Below are 20,037 nucleotides of genomic sequence, written 5' to 3'. Positions count from 1 at the left end.
AGCAGAAGAAGGGAAAAAAAAAAAGATTGCAATCGACGGGGGCCACGTTGGTAGCAGCAAATCACTCACCGTACACGAGCACAAGGAAAACCCCAATTTCAAAGTATATTTTGTTTTCTCCTTTTGAATGCAAATCGTTCCCACCCCCCCTCCGGAGCAGAGCGGTGAAGCTAGCAGCAGATGCTAGCTGTCAGTAACGACGCATCAAAATAAAACAGGGCTGCCTTTATTTCCCCCAAATGCTCCCCTGATTTATGCTCTTTGGCCATTCAAAAAGGAAAAACCGACGACGAGTTAGCTCGCACCGCGAAATGCACAATCAACAGTACGAGAAAAACACAAATACCGAACGAGGAAGTGTTAGGAAAACAGGCCGCGTTTTAAAATCTTTTACTAATTTTCCTCCGGAGACGCCATTTTTGAAGGCGGCTGTGTCCGTCCTCCGTCTCCCCCTTTCTCTCTCTCTTTTTCTCTCTCTCTCTCTCTTTCTCTCTCTCTTCTCTCTCCCTCTCAGAGACTCACTCAGTGTCTGCAGTGACCTCCATTCACCGGCCCTCAGTCTGACAACCAGACCAGCGTGCCTTTTTTCCAGATTTTCATCTTATTGAGAGGCTAATTATTAATTTAGACTACATTTTACAGGAGGCAAAAAAAATAGTCAGCTGCTCGTGCTGAACGCTGCGATTGGTTGAGACGCATTCGCGTGCAAACAATATTTCCAGTGATAACCAGATTTATATATAGGCTAGGCCTTCAGCAAGTCGCGTTTGCAAATTCACATCCGAATTGTGCAGCCTGTGTGAGAGACAGTAGCATTTCCTGCCGCCAGTCAGTGGCATACAAATAAGGGGGGATTTCCCCCTTACATATGCCAACATTCCTTGAGACCTGTTTTAAGCCTTTATTTCTTTTGGTGTGCTGATTGTATTATTTAGAGAACCTGTACTGCCAAACCTCATGTGCATTTGATGTGTACGCCAGCAGATGGCACACTGGATTTCATGGTCATTATGAAGGAGGAGGATTCACCGGCAGCAGAGAACAGAGAGATGCTTTTTGCTCACGCTCATATCTATTCAGGATTTTACGAGACACTGTGATTGCCTTTGCCATCATATTCACCTGTACCTATCTCCCGTTGCACACATCAACCAATATAACAGCATTCAAGACCTGAACTGGCATTCAAACTAGTTCATATTGAGGAATGTAATGCGATCTCTTTTGCTTATAGGTAACAATGATGTCTACACTCCAGAGGCCCATTTGTCCAGACATGTATCGTGTATGGTGTTTGTTGCCCCCTAGTGGTGATGTTACATTATGTCACTAAAATACTGTAAATGCTTCGTGACTACAACATAATGTGCAAATCATGGAAAACAAAGTGTCTCCCATGATTTATCATATGACGTTTTAATCCCAGTGTCATTATAAATGAGCTGCAACAAAGTGATGCAGTCGCATATCATATTTTACATGCTCTAATTTGCTGTAATTTCTTTAAATATTTGTTATTTTAGTCTCAAATGGACACAATATTTAAATGTTCACCTCCCTTGAATTAAAATTATTTTGGTTACCTTTAAAATTATTGTAGCATTGCTCAGTTGTTGGTATTACATCTGATGGAAGAAAACTGGAATTTTTTATTTAATTTGATCTTGTTTTCTTTTTTTGTGGAAAAATAATTGTTCTGCTTTCTAACCATCCAGAACTAGGAAAATGTGCTTCACGTTGTCATCCAGATGCTATTTAAAAAAAAAAAATCACATTACCTTTAGAGCAGGAAATTGATTATATGTGGAAATGTTAAAAGCATTATACATTTAGATGAGAATCAATGGAGAAATGTATTCATTTTTTGTCTTCAGTAAAAAACTACATGCATTCAAATTAAATCTGGATATTTATGAAAAACATTTGACTGTGGGACAGAAAGAGGAGTTAGATGTTCAAAATAAGAAACAAATAAGTTCCTATAGGGATTAACCTCACTACCCACATGTGCTTTTATCTTTGAAGTCCTTTAAATTCTGGATTATTTTCAGACTATTAGTTGCATCATTTTTAACAGCGTGTCTAATTCAACATTTTACAGGTGGAACAAATGCTATAACCTCACAACCTCTTAAGCCAACAAAGCAGTGTTATACAAAGCCAGGCTCTCCAATCTCTTTTCAGAAAAAGACCCTCCCCTGTAGTGAGCATTGTAGATGCATTATGAGGTCTTTGTAATGCTTAATGCTTGACTCAAAAGGTCAGCTATCTGCATATTCATTAGACAGATGGTAAAACAAAGGACATTACTGGAAGCATTCAGGAATACCTCAAATATATTGGTTGATGTACATAAATGGGAAAGAATATCAGAGACAATGGTTTAAGAGAAAGGAGCAAAGACACAGAACACCCTTAAACATTTGGTAAAAACATGATAAAATAAGTATAAGACTATAGAAATTAAACAAAATAATCTCTTGCAGATGATTAATTTCTTTCGAGTTAATCACACACAATCATGGTTATGTCTCCTCCCTCCCTTCCTCCCTGCCTCCCTCCCTCCCTCCCTCCATCTCTGTAACCAATCTGTAACCACACTTGACTGCAGCTCTTGCAGCAACGCACCACCACAAACCTCCAGCTCTTCTCTGTCAAAATGCCAGACTCTAACGAAGCTATGCCAGCACCGTGCCAGGTTATCAAAGAGGACGTTAACAAATGGTGAGTTATGGACAGGAATGATGTATAAATGATACATGCTAAAAATGGTAATTATACAAATATCAGTGTCAGTGTGGCGGTATTTGGTGAGTGTAAAGTGTCGAAGTGTCTTCGTATAACTTTGCGCCCTCAACGATGATTTGTTAACTGTGGGTTCCAACTAACTGCTCACTTTCCATTACAACTTTGTGTCCATTCTCAGTCATCATTACTGACCACTAGGCAGGACATCAAATGCATTCATATTCATTTTTGGGGCTCAACATGTAAATCTTGTTCACAACTTTCAGTGAATCCACTCAACATCACAGGACTCAGTGTGTAGTGGCATTTACAGAGAGCTCTCACAGTAACGCACATGTCTTGAGAAGCACAAATCCACCTGAGGTTAAAATAGACTTCCACATGTATGACCTATTGCAGAGCATCGGCACATTCCAGGCTGTTGGTTCGTGTTACATGAAGAAGCGACAGACGAGTCCACGTGCAGCTGTGATTAGTGTTTGTGGAGCGGCTGCACAGATTACACAATCTTCTTCTCGTACTTCAACAAATGCAGATAAAAGCAGCCGTGGGGGTTTAAGGTGAAATACTTTATTATCAGGCTATAGTGTAAAAATCCCTTTGATGCACACTTAGACTGCATTTAGAGATTACTTGTGTCCTCCACTTGTATCCTGTATTTATTTTGCACGTCACATTTTTCAATTTTAGAGGAAACCTTGTAATATGCCAAAGAGGATAACGCAGCTACACGTGCAGTGAGTGGTAAGTGTGTTTTGTAAATCCAGCTTTGTGTTTCAGTGTCAGAGAGAAGGGAGTGGAAAGCTGTAAAGATCTGATAGATGCTTTACAGGCCTGTATAAAAACCCTGTCTGAGGGATCATGATACATAAGGAAGAACACCTTAATAAAATGTAAGTTCACACAAATGTAAAAAAAACTAAATAGAAAACAAGTACTGAACCTGGAAAAGAAAAATGGATGTTTAAATGACAAAATGGATATTGTGAGATGGGAATTTGAAAATGATAAGTAAGCTGTTCCATACATAATAAATACATTACTGACTAGGAAGGATTGTTTGATCTTTTGTTTACCATGTAATATTTCGTATAGTTCCATATAATATAGACTGTCTGTTGTAAGGTACCTTCGGGGGCCAAATGGTATCATATTCTGTATGCTCCTGCAAATTCACAACATTTACCATTTTCTTTCTTTTTCAATCACAGTTTTCACTTCATCAAACCCCTCCACTCTCCCAGCATTCCTTTCCTTGCTTATTGCGTTGGACTGAACCATCACAACATCTGAAGCGGGGGGGGGGGGGGGGGGGGGGGGGGGGGGGGGGGCAATGATGCCAATGTAAACATTTTTACATAAATGTTACAACTCACATTATCGACTCAACTATAACTCTGATTACCTATGCACTGGAACATATTCATGCACAAAAATACAACAACAAAATAAATACAACAATAAATATAAAGCTTTTCCATTAACCACACACATGTGTTTTTTTTTTCTTGGGAATCACAGATGTTATTATATCAGCCATGTTCTGACAAACTCTTAGATCTACTGCCTGTTGAATTATCTCCACTGGCTCAGGCTTCTACGTGGAACAGCTACTCTTAATGGATTTAAGAAACGTTTGTTAATCTCTGCTTAATCCTCACATTAGTTCCTGCACTGAGCAGTCTAATATCACTTTTCACAGCTGGAGCTCTTTCAATGAGTGTGGAGCAGACTGGAGAAAGGACATGGAAGAGAAGTTTTTCCAGAGTTCCTTGTTTTCAGTAGACCGGAGCAAAAGGTTTTTAGGAACCAGAGGGTTTTACTCACAAGCTATACAGTACAACCTCTCATGTAATAGAGGAACGAGTGGTGCAGGATCAAGCTCTGGAGATACAGAATTCACTTGAATGAGCACAGTTAGTTGTTGACATTCGTTTGTGAAAGAAAACATAGGTATGGGGTGGGTATACATGTATGTTTTTAGGTGTATGGAAAGGCAAAGTTCATTCTGTCCTCAAAACAGACGTTTTGTCCTCTAAAGCATGATTTTTCCAATGTATCCGTCATAAATGTAGACTTGTTTGTTATTGTCCTTTTAAGGGATGTAGACTTTATCCTTTACAGCCCTGATTTAGGCCTACTTATTTTCTATTGCGCTGACTTACTTTGATCCCAAAGGACCACATATGTCCCGTCGTCAGAATGAACCAGAGAACGGTAGGATGAGTATGTGTCCTGTTCTATTTCTGCTCCGCGGTTGGAGACAAATCCTTCTGGCTGCGTGTAAATCAACCAGATAGGCATAGATGAAGATGGGCTTTGGGGAATTATCCGCCCACACACAACATTTCAAATTGAGATTTTAGAGATTTTTCAAGGCACTTTACAGATACATTCAAATGTCCTACTTACCCTTTTTTTAAAAATATAAAACTGTCATGCCTGAACGATTCATTTAAGACAGCACCTCACGCTTGTCTTTCAGTTTCCTTTACAGGTTTAAGGAGATGTGCTCATCAGAAAATGTTTTTTTGCTTTTTCTACTGTTACATGTCTTCAGGGATAACAACGCAGAAGACATTAAAACAATGTTTAATGTGGAAATAATTCAATTTATGAATACAATTTATTTGTAGCTATTACTTACTTTGAACATTGCGATTTTACATTAAGCTCAAACATATGGTCATCTTATAAAATATGATTAAACTACTCAAAACAAAAAAATGCTCACAACATTGATCATTGAACAACATACTTTTATTTTTACATTTGAACATTTTGTTGTCAATACATCTGTACTTGAGTAATATGATTATGAATGCAGGAGTTTTACTTGTAATGGACAAGTTAAATAATCCTCTGTTTCAGGTAAGAGTCCTGCATGTTAACAAGTAAAAGCATTACTAGTACAATGTGCTTATGCACAATGCTTCCTTTCACAGTGTTATATTTATCATAATTGTATCTTTGTCTCATGAAATGTTCGATCTATAACAATGCATCACATTCTATACATTCTATTCAATTAAAAACACCACCCGTGGGACACGAGTGATTCTGCAAGGCCGGAGCAGGGCCACAGCACCCCTTAACAAGCAGCGTCCCATCCGCTGCCTCCGGCGATGTTTACAAAGGTCTTACATAATAACAGCGAGGGAGGTGTCCGCAACAATGCATGGGGGCCCACAGTGTGGCCACGGGGCTGAGGTGAATGCAGAGATAAGCGTATTTTGAGGAAGATGATCAGCAGGAGGGCGGGGGATGAGAGGCGAGAGGAGAGTGGATGGAGAGGGAGAGGGACCCGGATGCTGATGCGAGTGAGACGGAGGAAGGAAGAGGAGAGAGAAAATATCGATTTACGGCAAGAAAACCGAAGGGAGTGTAATACAGGGGGCCTTTACCCTGCGTGAACTATTATCAGAAGCGACGAGGGGGAATAACGCAGTCGATGATAGTGCGGGTTGATCTGCGGATATCTGTGTTTTTCTACCTGGGCATCCGCCGGTGAGGGAGGAGGACACGCCAAAGGAGAGAGGAGAAGATGCTGTGATATACTTGCAGTGATGTAGAGGGGGGGGGGGAGACGGGGAGGGAGAGAGACAGGGAGGGGGAGGACTTCGCTAAAGATGGTTGTTTTGTTGGGAATACGCGTTTCACCTCGAGATATTGCGAGAATGCGGCGGCTGTCTGATAAATTTAATCGTTTGGCGATGCCCGGAAACTTCAGGAGGTGTCGGTTTTTTTGACAGGCGGCGCGAGCGAGACGGCCGTTGGTCCAGGCGTTGAAGCTAAAGCTAGCCTCGCTGCTGTGTGGGAGAGCGGCGGCGAGGCTAAAATAGCACGTTATTGCACCTGTAAAACAGGCCCAACACAGAGAATACAACTGATTTAACCATCAGTGCTAACATTTAATTGACCTATTTGACGTGTTGTCATTGGCCTCAACCGGCAAAGGATATAAATCTGTGCGTCAGACGTGAAACAGCTTGGTTGTTTTAAGGCTAATAACGGCATAACGTTGAGGTTACTCTGCGATATTTTTCTTATTAACCGTCATTTAAAATTAATGTGATACATGTACGTTGTTCATATAAGCTAATGTACAGGAGTGCACTCTTTAGTGTGCCTACCTTGTTTATCTTTAGGGTATTGGTCAGTATTTAACGCATAAGAAACTTAAAACCATCTCAGTTTCTCTGCTTTTATCAACCACTAGCAAGCTATTTTTTGTTAAATATCAACGTTGTACATGTTTACTGTGCTTTGAATCAAAAAGGCAGAAATATTTAGCTCTGTGTGTTAACCAGGTTTAGATGAAGAATGCTAATTTATCATCCAGATGTTGTAAATCAGCACCAGTTTGACTTTTGCATTTTTCGCGTGTTCGCCCTGTAACTTCAGGGTTGCATTGTTATCACTGAAATAAAAGGTAGTCCTTCAATACCTGTATACGCTGTATAATATCACAGTGATTGCAATAACCACTGTGCAGTAGTAGTAGTAGCGTGTTAGCCTCCAGAAAGAGCAGTATGAGTAAGGAACTGTCTCTAAGTCAGTCAGCTCAGTATGTTGGGCCCTACCGACTGGAAAAAACACTGGGGAAGGGACAGACAGGTGAGTACAACACACTGTATTTTAAACTGATATTTCATGTAGAAATATAACATACTGTAGATGAGGCCTCTTTCATGCCCATCCGTCCTCTCTCGTTGTGTTTTTCAGGACTGGTCAAGCTCGGGGTCCATTGCATTACGGGTCAGAAGGTAGCGATCAAAATAGTCAACAGAGAGAAGCTGTCTGAGTCAGTACTGATGAAGGTACAGTGTGACGCCGGTGAGGTCGTCGCAGTGACGATAATGCAAATTTGTGTTTATAATTAGATGTTTTATGCAACACACAAACTCCTCCATATTATCTGTCTTTGACTTCTGTCTTAGTTTAGATATGAACTGTTCTGTTGCTTTAAAAATGACATCCGTGTGTCCTCTGCTTTCGTGTCTTCATCTCTTTTTCTTCACATCTGTCTCCTCTCTCTAACCAGGTTGAGAGGGAGATTGCCATTCTGAAACTGATTGAGCATCCGCATGTGTTGAAGCTGCATGATGTTTACGAGAATAGCAAATACCTGTGAGTCCCCTCTGCAATTCGAAAGAGCCTCACAACTGGCCTCAGTGCAGTCTGCATGCTTCTTTTCTTGTTGTGAATGCTGAACTTTGGAGCAGGAATGGGTATAAATATGACTCTTAACAACTATATTAATCTGCTCTCATCACTCTAATTCAAATTTTTCCTTCATCTCCCACAACTATTCTGGAAAGTTTTTGATCTATCTTGAGAAAACAAAATACTCGCCAAATTGCTTTAACACTGATATAAAACAACTGTTGGTGTAGACAGGCAGGTTGGCTGAAAGTGAGTTCGCAAAAAAAAGATACATTGCAAGATTATACTTTTATGTTATGATCCTAGAATCCAACATTACATTATTTGTATCTTACAGTTTATTACTGAATGAGGTTAGATTTATTGTTTCTGTCCCGTAGAGATGAACACTGTTGCGCTTGTATGTCGGCAGGTACCTGGTGCTGGAGCATGTGTCAGGAGGAGAGTTGTTTGACTACCTGGTGAAGAAGGGCCGGCTGACTCCGAAAGAGGCCAGGAAGTTCTTCAGGCAGATCATCTCTGCTTTGGATTTCTGCCACAGTCATTCCATCTGGTAGGTTTCTGCAGAGAGCAGTGGTACCTTAAATGAACCTCCTTTAAACAACGAGGAATCAATGCCAATTGCATGTGTCATGGCAGAATAATTACATCAATAACATCAGAAATGCATCTGAAACTTTCCTCTTTTATGCTGAATTGATGTCTGCAGGCATTTAGCATCCTTAAATACATTTTTGTGACAGCGGATCAAGTAGTGAAGTCGTGGAAAAACTTGTGATTGTGTGTGCATGAACCAATATTAAAGGCTCTTTATCAAACCCCTGCAGTTAAGATGAAATGTCATAACCAGCACTAATAGACTTACAGTATCTGTTGTGTTCTTGCAGTCACAGAGACCTGAAGCCTGAGAACTTGCTCCTGGATGAAAAGAACAACATCCGGATTGCTGACTTTGGCATGGCCTCCCTACAGGTGGGAGACAGTTTGTTAGAGACCAGCTGTGGGTGAGTACCAGCTCTGTATAATAATGTGAACACACACATTATAAAAAAAGGCTCATATTTTGTACTTCAGGATTAATGTCAATCCATGCATATTACATAATGTAACGATAAAGAGTAGAGTAGTTGTCACAGAAGCTACAGGCTTTAGACAGCTTTAGTTCTACTATTATTAGTATTACTGCAAATTATTCTAGAATTGTAAGCATAGAAATGTTGCTTGTAACATATTTCTTTCATTTTAGATCGCCACATTATGCTTGCCCTGAAGTTATACGCGTAAGTGTTGCTCAACTTTTGGTACCTGTAACAAAAATGAGCAAATGATGTAAATATATTATCCATTAAGTGGCAAAAACTAAACAAAAAGACATCACTGACCATTTCAAAGTCATACAAAAATAATTTAACTAGAATATATAGTGTGTCACCGTGACCGAGATTTCATGGACAAGCCTTAAATGTAATCGATCGATGGTCAGTGTGGAACTGATGTGGATTCTGTCTTTGGCAGGGGGAGAAATATGATGGGCGGAGAGCAGATGTGTGGAGCTGTGGGGTCATCCTGTTTGCTCTGCTGGTGGTAGGTCTTTTACTTTCACGGTTCAGTTTGGTCCTTTTGTAAAAAAGCTTCTCATTTGTTTGCAGTCTTAACTTACTTTTCCCTTTTCAAGTCAAGTGTATTTGATCACATCTGATCTGTTTTTCCTCCTTACCTCTCCTTTTCTCTCCCACAGGGTGCCCTGCCCTTTGACCACGACAATTTACGGCAGCTCCTGGAGAAGGTGAAGAGCGGGGTGTTCCACATGCCCCACTTCATCCCGCCGGACTGCCAGTCCTTGCTCAAGGGCATGATTGAAGTCAACCCTGAAAAGAGGCTCACGGTATGAGACTCTGCTCACACCAGACTCATCCACCCGGGGGTCTGAATGCTGCTCAAACACCTGGAATTTAGTCAGATTTACACCTGTGTTCAATTGTGGGATTGCCTTTCATTCCTTCCTTTTGAATACATTGGAATTAAAAAGAGCAGCGTCATTGGACCGCAGTCATTAATATCAATAATTTTTTAGATTTCTTTCCTTGTGCCCTTTGCAGCTGGATCTGCGCTCTCGCATTTAGTTCATCATAGATGACGTGGATTAGAGACACAGTTGCATTTAAATTGGGCGATTGCGTCATCAGCGTGTTTGAGGCACAGGATCAAAGGCGTCAGAAATCAGCCCGACGCATGCAAATTGTGATTTTTAATGTAAAATATTCAGAACTGATGAGGTGTTTTGTGCATGCAAGAAAAGTATCTGGTGTGAAGTGTTTACACAGCAAAGCTCTGTGGCCATCTGGCTGTTAACAGACTGCACTGTCACCCTTTACAGCTAGAGGCCATCCAGAAACATGCCTGGTACCTGTGAGTACATCTTCATTTTTACATACTTGATCGTCAAGTGAAATACTAATTTAAAGCAACGCTGCGTCATATTGAATCATAGACACTACATCTGTGTCATTCACGTGTGTTTCATCGTGTGTGTTATGTGTGTGTGTGTGTGTGTGGCTCCCAGGGGTGGTCGTAATGAGCCGTGTCCCGAGCAGCCTCCTCCCAGGCGAGTGTGTGTGAGGCGAATCTCGTCCCTGACTGAGCTGGACCCAGATGTGTTGGACAGCATGCACTCGCTGGGTTGTTTCCGAGACCGAGGCAAGCTCACGCGTGATTTGCAGTGTGAAGAGTAAGCATTTTTTTCAACCCTTGACACCGTCTATGTTTCACAGTGCACGATTGTACGCTGAGTGAACAGGAAAATGTCAACACCATGTAATAAAACCACCACTGCCTGACTTAAAAAACGGACAGATATGTGGCTATGGTGTGATTTAAAAACAGTATGATATTAAAAGACTATATCATTTACAATACAGTAGATTGGACACTTAGTTGTTACTTTATTCTAGTCAGGCAGCCATGTACTTTTATGCTTTTTTTATTGACCCCTGTGTATTGTGCTGTCTGAAAGCAGAGAGGGAATATGGTTTCCTCTCCGTCATGCAACGCAGAAAACCCTGTGGTGAGTCAGCATGACTAACTCACCACAGGGTTAAAGCATGCAAGATGGTGGATCGACCAGAAGCCCCACCAATATCAAAGTCATGGTGCCGTCAGGTGCTCCTTGTCACAACAAAGTGATATTGAGGGCTTCACATGACGCGCAGGTTTGTGCTTCAGTCGAGGACTGCAGCCTTTGGAGGATCCAGCCCCTGAACGTGCCTTAGTAGGGAACATAGCACGAGCAGGAGTAAGTATGTGGCCGGGTGACAATTCTCTCCGGTCTGTTCCAGTAAATATATGTTTGAGTGGAGAGCAGTCAATAAAAACATCATCAATTGTGCGGTCACTTGCTACAACCTGCTCATGTTTTCTGCACTGACTTTATAGCAGTGGTACCTACTATTATCACATATTGCTCATTTCAACATTATTCTTTCCCATCTTCTTCCTCTCTCTCTCTCTCTCTCTCTCTCTCTCTCTCTCTCTCTCTCTCTCTCTCTCTCTCTCTCTCTTTCTGTTTCTTTCAGGGAAAACCAGGAGAAGATGATCTATTACCTGCTGCTGGACAGGAAAGAGCGCTACCCCAGCTATGAGGACGAGGATTTGCCACCGCGCAATGACGTAGGTCAGTCACTAGGGGGCAGGAGAGAACCACTCAAGGGAGGGAGCTGCTTTTCTCAGCCAGTTTCTGTGAAGCAGTTGTTCTACACAGTATGTGAGTCTGGTGCCATACACAGGTACTCATTACCTCTGCCAATGAATTTGTGATTTTTTAAGTATTTATTACATTTTGGATTCAATATTTTGCACTGAAAGCTGTGAGCCTATTAATCAGTCATTGTGATCACCACCATTAGCAATAAAACACGAAACAATATGGAAAAAAGAAAGATTAAGCCCTCTTGTTGCCACACTTTTTTTATTATTATTTTATGGTGGAATTTTATGGAACTATGTGTAACATTTTACTTACAATAAGTCATAATTGTGTTTTAATAATCGAGCCAGACTTTGCACGACATCTGCAAGATTTCTCTATGTGACAAAACTGGAAGAAGGCAGCTATTCTGTATGTGTAAATAACGCTACATGTATCACAGTCACAGATGGTGCAGCGAGCTAAAGGCCTGTGGAAAAAAATCACTTTCAGCATAATCATAGTTTTTAGTTCTGCAAAAGAGAAAATACATGCAGAGTGACAGAGTGACATCAGGGGAGTGGGGAGGATGAAGACGTAGGCAAAAAGGACAAACCATCTTTTTGAGAGTGCTCTTATTTCACGATGGCAGTTGCACAACATATCATGTAATTATAAGAAAAACTGTGGCTTTAACATAAGCTTTAATTAAACTGCTAATTGACATTGGTTCCACAGCAGACCCTCCTCGAAAGCGCGTGGATTCTCCGATGCTGACGCGCCACGGCCGCTGTCGCCCCGAGAGGAAAAGCCTGGAGGTGCTGAGTGTTACCGAACAGGGGTCTCCTACCCCGCCTCGCAGGGCCCTGGACACAGCTGCACACAGCCAGAGGTACAGTACTCACACATACACAGTACACACACTCTAAATGTTGCACACCAAGAAGGCCCACAGTTTCTTGGTGGTTACACTCTGTCGTTGTTGGAGATCTTTTGACCCCCGGTCTCTTCGTCAGGTCTCGCTCAGTCAGCGGAGCCTCTACCGGGCTCTCCTCCAGCCCTCTCAGCAGCCCCAGGGTAAGGGCCTGTTGGCCAACTTCTAACAAACCTAACTGTTGCTGCTGCTTTGATTACCTGCACTTTGAACATGATGCGTTGCAAGCATGCATTATCAAATACTGGATTTTACAACATTGATTTGCATATTTTAATTCCCCCTGTCACTTAGTACAATTAAAGGATCACAGGCTGGGGAATCTTTCTAAGTTTGAGCTTAAATTCACACGCCAATAAAAGATCCCTTCCTAATGCCGAGTTCACACCACACGACTTAAGCCCTGATTTTCTACTTGCTGAAAGTTCTCCGAGCCCCTCAACAGAAGCCCCAGATCAGAGAGAAATTGGTGTTGGCTCGGGGAAACCTGGGGTAATAGGAACGGTAGTTTGGAGACCAAGACATACTCCAGGGGGGGGTTTCCTCCTCTCGGCGAAAGATCTCGTAACGTGTGACCCACTGTCGCCTGTCAGTCATGTTGTGCGTAAACCACGACGACTTCAAGTCTCCCAATCGCAAGACAGCAAAGTGTGAAGTGTGAACAGCACAGCGGTCTGACGACTTTAAAAGTCTCGTAGTGTGAACTCGGATTACAGAATTTCCTCTTTGTGTTACTATCTCTACTGCTGCGGCTCAGCAACACAACGCTGGCCAGGAATCCGCATATTAGCTTGAGATAAGCTTTAGGAAGCACATTTACACTGTAATTTTGAATGTTTTACTAATTACATTGTTAACTATCAAGAATGCTGTGATTACTTAAGCAACTGTTTTTTTTGCTGGTATCGCCCACTCCGGCATTAAACTGCTTTAAAAAAATGGATTCAGCCCCTCAGCCATTCTGACACTTCATCACAACACCAGCTCCCCACATTTAATCTCACAGGAGGTTTGTGTGGCATTTTCCACTTCATGTCACTTCTCTTCCTCACCATGCATGCACTAGTTGTAAATATAATTGTTAAGAATATAACATATTACCTTTAAATTGGTTGATTCATTTTGGTTTCATGTGATCTTTTCTGGTTGGCTCATGTTCTAAACTGCATTGACACACTCAATACATTAATTACATAATCAACCGTAACTTACCGGCACTCGCTGAACAGTAACACCTTCACAGCCACTGTCCTTTGTCACTGCATTTTTAACCCTGTCACGACCACAACTGTCACTAAACCCTCACTCACATAAGATACAAATGGCACAAAAGACTAAAGGGACAAAATGAAAGTTTTTATAGTCAGCACTGGTAGTATTGCATTTGACACTTTCACTACTACACAAGATGCACTCTTTTGTCATAAAGCATGATATTCATTTCCATCCTTTCTCCATGTTCCATCCCCTCTCTTTCTTATTATCCATCCCTCCCACCCCACAAACCCCACTCCCCAGTCCTATCAAAGCCCCGTCTTCACTTTCAGCCAATCAGACGTCACCTCTGCCACCGCCACCCCCCTCACAAAGGAGCCCAAACAGGGAAACGCCACCACTCCTCGCTCAGCACGGGCTCATGACAAGCCCAAAGCTCCCCCCAACCCAAAGACCCAGACCCTGCCCACCAAGGGACCGGCAGACCGACCCCATCTGCAGCCCATCAAGTCCCTGCCTCTGCACAACCCATCCTCCCGCTCACCTTCCCCTTCTCCGCTCCTGTCACCCATCCCTCGTTTCTTCTTTCCCTCGTCCTCTGTCCTTAAGTCCGTGACTAAGAGCTTCTACCCAAACTCTGCCCACTGTGTGCCGCAGGTCACTCCCCAGGGTTCTCCGTTGCCCACACCCTTGGGCACCCCTGTCCACCACCCTCACCACCCCTCCTCCACCCCGCCCTCCTCCTCCTCGTCCTCGTCCTCCTCGCGGGCGGAGGGAGGGGGAGGGGTGGGCTCACTGTCCCTCACCCCGCCCTCCAGCCCAGGAGGGGGAAGCGGCATGGCGGCCAGCAGCTCTGCCCACTGGAGGACTCGCCTCAATTCTTTCAAGAACAACCTGCTGGGCTCCCCCCGCTTCCATCGCCGCAAACTGCAAGGTGAGTTTTATAGTTTGCCTCAATATTATGCGGGCGTCGGTATCTGCACAGGTATGGAACATACTGAAGTAGCCCATCAGTTTCAAAAGGTTTCCTTCAGTTGTAAAACGTTTCAGCATGCTGTGTTCCAGACCTCTATGAATGCATCTCAATTATTTTTCCCCTCCGGCTTCCAGCTAAAGATCTAATATTGTACGCAAATTTCGATTTTAATATGCGTTGTCTCTTTCAGTTCCTACATCAGAAGACATGTCCAGTCTAACACCAGAATCCAGCCCTGAGTAAGTCACACTCCTTGAGATGAATGAGTGAGGAAGGAATAAATGAGGAGCTGAGGTGTCGCTTGTTTTCACTCAATAAAGCTGTGTGTGTGTGTTGTCTATGGCTCCGTGTATCTGCTGCTACTGTATATATTTTTTTTGTCTGGCTACCAGGCTGGCTAAGAAGTCGTGGTTTGGGAACTTCATCGGCTTGGAGAAAGAGGAGCAGATCTTTGTGGTGATCAGAGACAAACCTCTGAGTTCTGTCAAAGCCGACATCGTCCACGCGTTCCTGTCTGTGAGTACCTGATGCGGCCTTTGCACGCCTCTCACTATCAAAGCTTGTTTGTAGAAAGCGTGGCTCTCACTGGCAACGTTGTACGGACTTCACCCGCACTCTCATACTGTATACACATCATTTCTTTCATTATTTCTGCTTTCTCTTTATTTCAATCTCGCTCACTCGTGGCACGTTGATAGATCACTTTGCTTTCACCAATGTCTCACTCTTTCTCTCCTCTCCTCACCCTCACCCTTTGTCTCCCTATACTCACGTTTGCCCCCCGAACCTCTCCCGCCTCGTAAGTCTGTCGGTCTCTCTGCTTCTTCTCTGTCTCCCTACCGAACAGATCCCGTCACTCAGTCACAGCGTTCTCTCTCAGACCAGCTTTCGGGCCGAGTACAAGTCCTCCGGCGGCCCCTCCGTCTTCCAGAAGCCCGTCAAGTTCCAGGTGGACATCGCTTTCTCCGAAGGCGAGAGGGAGCGAGACCGGGAGAGGACCGAGAGGGAGGGCAGGAGGGAGACGGGAATCTACAGCGTGACGTTCACCCTCATTTCAGGCAAGAGGAGCGGACACAATATGGACCTGATTTAAACTTCACTACTATTTACATTTTGGAAGTAGTTTTGTTTGTACTGACTTAAAATATAAGTTTAGAAAGTACGCTTCATTGCTTTTTGTTGGAGATTTATATGAGAGGATTCATAACGATAGTTATGTACCGTTGAACGGAGCCAGGCAATCTGTTTTATCCTGTTTCCTGTCTTTATGCTAAGCTAACAGGCTGCTGGCTTTATATATAGAGTTGTAACAATTTTCTTATCTAACTCACCGGCAGAAAGCGAATATTTCTTAAATGTCAAACTATTCTTTTATATATGAATGCTTGGTTTAGATCCTTAGTCTTGTTTACTTATTCTGTGATTCTGACATTTTCTGAATGAAATCATAATTTTGTTACTTTATTACTTCATTTTAAGGCTGTATTTTGAGTACACAATGAAAAGTGATGCATCTGAGAAGTTGGTGGCCTATTGGACTGACTTAAAAAAAAAAGTTCTTTGTTGAAAAATAATCTTAAACACAGCAAGATGTGATCTGAAAATTGTATAGTTGTGGTTTTGGTACTAAACCTCAAGTATCACATTGTGTCGCCTCGGTGCATCTCCAGGTCCGAGTCGCAGGTTCAGACGAGTGGTGGAAACAATTCAAGCCCAGCTTCTCAGCTCCCATGATCAACCCATGGTGCAAGCCCTATCTGGTGAGACTGCTGAAACACACTCGTGCACCCTGCAGAGTAAAAACAACAACATTTTTCTCCTTTTGACTTTGTCTCCTAAGTGCATACGGGGGTATCCTTATTTAATGAGACAATTATCTTTTATGTGTGTTTTGCACATTTGTTTTGAAATAGTTCTTAACCACATGACCAACACTTCTTTCCTTGTGCTGGAATTGTCTTTTAAGTATTTACAGATTAAGATGGTGCTGTTTACCAACCTATCTGCCATCCCATGAGCTTCTTGTTTTTGATATATTTCAAGCAGTAGTTTATGTAGAATAAGCATTAACTCCCAATGCTTCCTGCTTAATATCCTTTAATGCAGACTAAGGACTTTGTTGTTTTCGGTTCAAACAATACTCTGTTTATTTTGCTAAGAATGCCCTGCGGGGGGGGGGGGGGGGGGGTCATAGGCTCCCATCACCTGCTGTGGCCGTAGCAGAAGAAGAACGGTAGTGTCCGCTTCCGATCTAACTCTCAGGCTCACCCCCGACTCTTGTAATCACAGCTGCATCTCATTTCCCTTCGCTGTATACGTCGGGAGTGACTTTCCTGTTCTCCTCTCCTGATCCCTTCCCAGATGAGAAGAACGGCCGGCCCCATGGGACCCCCACCCGCCAAAACTCGAGGCGCTCCGAGGGTGGGGGCGACAGGTGCGAGTGGGGCGACCGAGCGGATGGCGGCGGCATAGGCGGCAGCGGGGGAGTTCTGCAGCGCAGAGGCTCGGCGAAAGAGAGAACCCGACTGCTGTCCTCCAATGGAACCCAATCCCAACCGTAGGATAGAAAGTGAGAGCGCGCAGCAGGATGCCTGAACTACACCGGAGAGAAGACAGCGTAACGTCATCTCCAAGTATCTCTGCGAGCCATGAGCTACTCCTATTCGTCCTTGACGAAGTTATTGAAGGTTTCTCGACCAGAAAGGATTGAGCCTTTTCCCCCGTCATGCTTTTTTTCTCTCTTTTTTCTCCCCAACTCGAGATTCTTTTGATCTTCTGGATCACCAGGATTCCGACCTTATAAACGAGAACCAAGTGTTAAGGAATCACCCTTTAATGAAAAAAATAAATTATATGAATGAGCAGTTTGCTATCCATCATAGATACAGCTTCACAGATCAAACTAGGAACTTTTGAAGTGCTAATGTGCATGCCAGTTAGCAAATCAGCCTGCTAAAGGATGCTGAAATGATCAGATAGGCTAGTCTACCATATCATTGTAACACAGTATCTGACACCAAAAAGAATTAACAAGTCTTGTGATGGTTCTCAAGATTACTCTGCAAACTAACCAGTGCACTCATATCATTATCAAGCAACATGCAATTACCAATCCACACTGAAAGAAATGTAGATGTATCTCAGCAGATGAACCCTAAGAGTTAGCAACCTGAACAAACGGTCCTGATTTTCTCAGGAGAAACTACATCCTAGAATTCCAGCAGTGTCTTCTCCTGAGGTAAAGAAAACCAACCAAGTAAGCTAAGTAAGTGAATGTGAAAAAAAACAACAAATATTTTTTTATTTAGTTTGTATTTATTGTTTACATGTTTCTTTGGAGGATGTCAGTAGCATAGTAGTGATAACAGAGAAGACGGTAACTGAAAATACTCGTCGCAGAGGGAAAGCTGACCAGTTGCTTTTTAAAAGGCATTCGTTTAGAGTTCAGTGTTTTTATTCTTTTGTATTTTCTTTTTACTCAGAGACAATATTAAACAATGCGTTTAGGATTTTTTCCGCATTGGACCCCTGTTGCTCTGGAGAAAAGTATTTTTGATTTGAACAGAAATATAAACATAATTATATGAAGATAAAAAAAAAACACTACGCGTGAATAGTTCCATGAACCTCATCACAGCTGTTTGTGCCCAGATTGAATGAGAAGAGCATTCCTGGCCCGTGGATCAAACAGAAGCCACCTTTCTTGTCGAGCTTGTCTCCTATTGCCATAGTATTCATGTACTGACTCGGAAAACAAAACAAAAACAACAAACAAAAAAAACAAACAAAGGAAATTCATCAATGGACATTTTCGAAATGCCGGACTTAAACGTTTTGCGATGTCGATTCCTTGTTGAACCAGGACTTCAAAAAGTGGGAAGCAAGCAAAGAGTCTCCTAACCCCCATGCTCCTAACGTCAGTGTTCACCAACAAGCCAAGTAGTCCATCGCCGCACTCACGCTCGTCACCACAGAGTCGCACCATTCTGCAAGCAGACGTAGCAACTCGGGACAGTCACGTATTACTCCAGCACTCCGTCAGACTAGTCAACGTTTTTCACCAGTCTTCCATACGGCACAATATGCAACACACGTGCAGAAGGTTTTCAGAGGGATACACAGTGCTACAGTTATGTTTATTTTAATTGTCCATCTATCCATCTATTTATTTATTTATTTGTGTATTTTTTTCTTTTTTTTTGGTCATGTGGTTGCTAGTGCCATGTATTCATTTACAAACAACAAAAATATATCGAGAGCTATTTCGAGTTATATTTAATTTCTCATTGTCACTCTTCCTTTTTTTTTTTTTTTCAAGTGCTTGTTCCCAAGAAGAAGAACGACTTTGATAGCACGTCTGACATGTTGCTCTCACCCGACTTCTCCGATGACCTTTGTTTATATCTCACATGTCTTTTATCGCACTTATCTCTGAGAACTGGAACGTGTGTGAGACGGGTGGATGCTGAAAACTTCGCAGCAGATGCATTTTGAGCTGATCACGTGCAGAGATTTGGACTGACCCAGGAATATTACATCCACTAACGTAGCCAACAGGCGCATCATTTCTCTCACGCACATTAAATGCTTGCTAATTCGCTCCATCTCTTGGTTTCACGCCGTGCCCCTTCGCCCTGTCTGTTTGCCTCGTCACCCGTTGTGTAGCCATCGTCACAAGAGAAACTGTACAAAGTTGTTTGCCACACCGTCCGTATGCACTCTTTGATTGCTCACCATCACCATTTTCATCTCTCTCATCACTGCATCACCTTCACTTTCATTGACCCAACTCTGGCTAAGATTGTAAACTATTCTCCATTCATAAGGGTCAGTAGAATAAGGTGTTTAAAAAAAAAGAAATGTCTGTATCATAATTTAAATATAAAAAGTGCACTATTATAACTATTGCCTGTGATAAAAAGAACAATTATGATTGAATTGATGGTCAAAATAAAGAGAGATCCACCTTATTGTTATGGTTACAATAATAAACCCTAAATTCATGTGTGTGTCTATTTAGTTTCTGGGTTTAAATGGTGTTCGTTCATTGTGCACGGCTGTTTCTTTTGTCTTGCACTAATGTCGTAAAAGTTAAAACTTTAGATCATTTTACCATCATATGCAATCATTATACTTAGTATCTGTTATAATATTAAAATACTATAATAATCACAACTGGTCCTATGCTCAAACAAGATGAAAGTTAGAAAAAACGTTACTTACTAGCTTCTCCTGGAGCTATCAATCCCATCTTATAGTTTTCCATGGAAAATTATATTTTTTAAGAGCTTTTAACAAACAGATCGATGGTTTACT

At 42.3% G+C, this 20,037-nt stretch overlaps 1 protein-coding gene and 1 long non-coding RNA gene across 3 annotated transcripts; both read left to right on the top strand.

Annotated features, from left to right (window-relative positions):
- Nucleotides 1-2,594: 2,594 nt before the first annotated feature.
- Nucleotides 2,595-4,048, top strand: LOC306713104. The gene is made up of 3 exons (XR_013767580.1): nucleotides 2,595-2,724; nucleotides 3,529-3,641; nucleotides 3,960-4,048. It is a non-coding gene; the product is annotated as an uncharacterized lncRNA (long non-coding RNA).
- A 3,232-nt stretch (nucleotides 4,049-7,280) lies between these two features.
- brsk1a (BR serine/threonine kinase 1a) lies at nucleotides 7,281-17,282 on the top strand (the record flags this gene model as incomplete). 2 transcript variants are annotated; one of them, XM_079182663.1, is made up of 19 exons in its annotated part: nucleotides 7,281-7,365; nucleotides 7,474-7,568; nucleotides 7,793-7,878; nucleotides 8,327-8,467; nucleotides 8,802-8,918; nucleotides 9,161-9,194; nucleotides 9,430-9,498; nucleotides 9,653-9,799; nucleotides 10,292-10,323; nucleotides 10,478-10,642; nucleotides 11,487-11,584; nucleotides 12,338-12,488; nucleotides 12,613-12,673; nucleotides 14,403-14,679; nucleotides 14,912-14,960; nucleotides 15,114-15,237; nucleotides 15,569-15,779; nucleotides 16,392-16,481; nucleotides 17,083-17,282. In XM_079182663.1, 19 exons carry the CDS (start codon nucleotides 7,281-7,283, stop codon nucleotides 17,280-17,282), a joined length of 2,232 nt encoding a protein of 743 aa, XP_079038789.1. The 2 variants fall into 2 exon arrangements, with proteins under 2 accessions (XP_079038789.1, XP_079038788.1); XM_079182662.1 differs by having other exon boundaries at nucleotides 17,047-17,282.
- Between the last annotated feature and the right edge of the window lie 2,755 nt (nucleotides 17,283-20,037).

This window comes from Pholis gunnellus, assembly GCF_910591455.1.
Source record: "Pholis gunnellus genome assembly, chromosome: 21".
NCBI lineage: Eukaryota > Metazoa > Chordata > Actinopteri > Perciformes > Pholidae > Pholis > Pholis gunnellus.
Note: the sequence above shows the minus strand (reverse complement) of the source record. Positions and strands in the feature narration are given on the sequence as shown.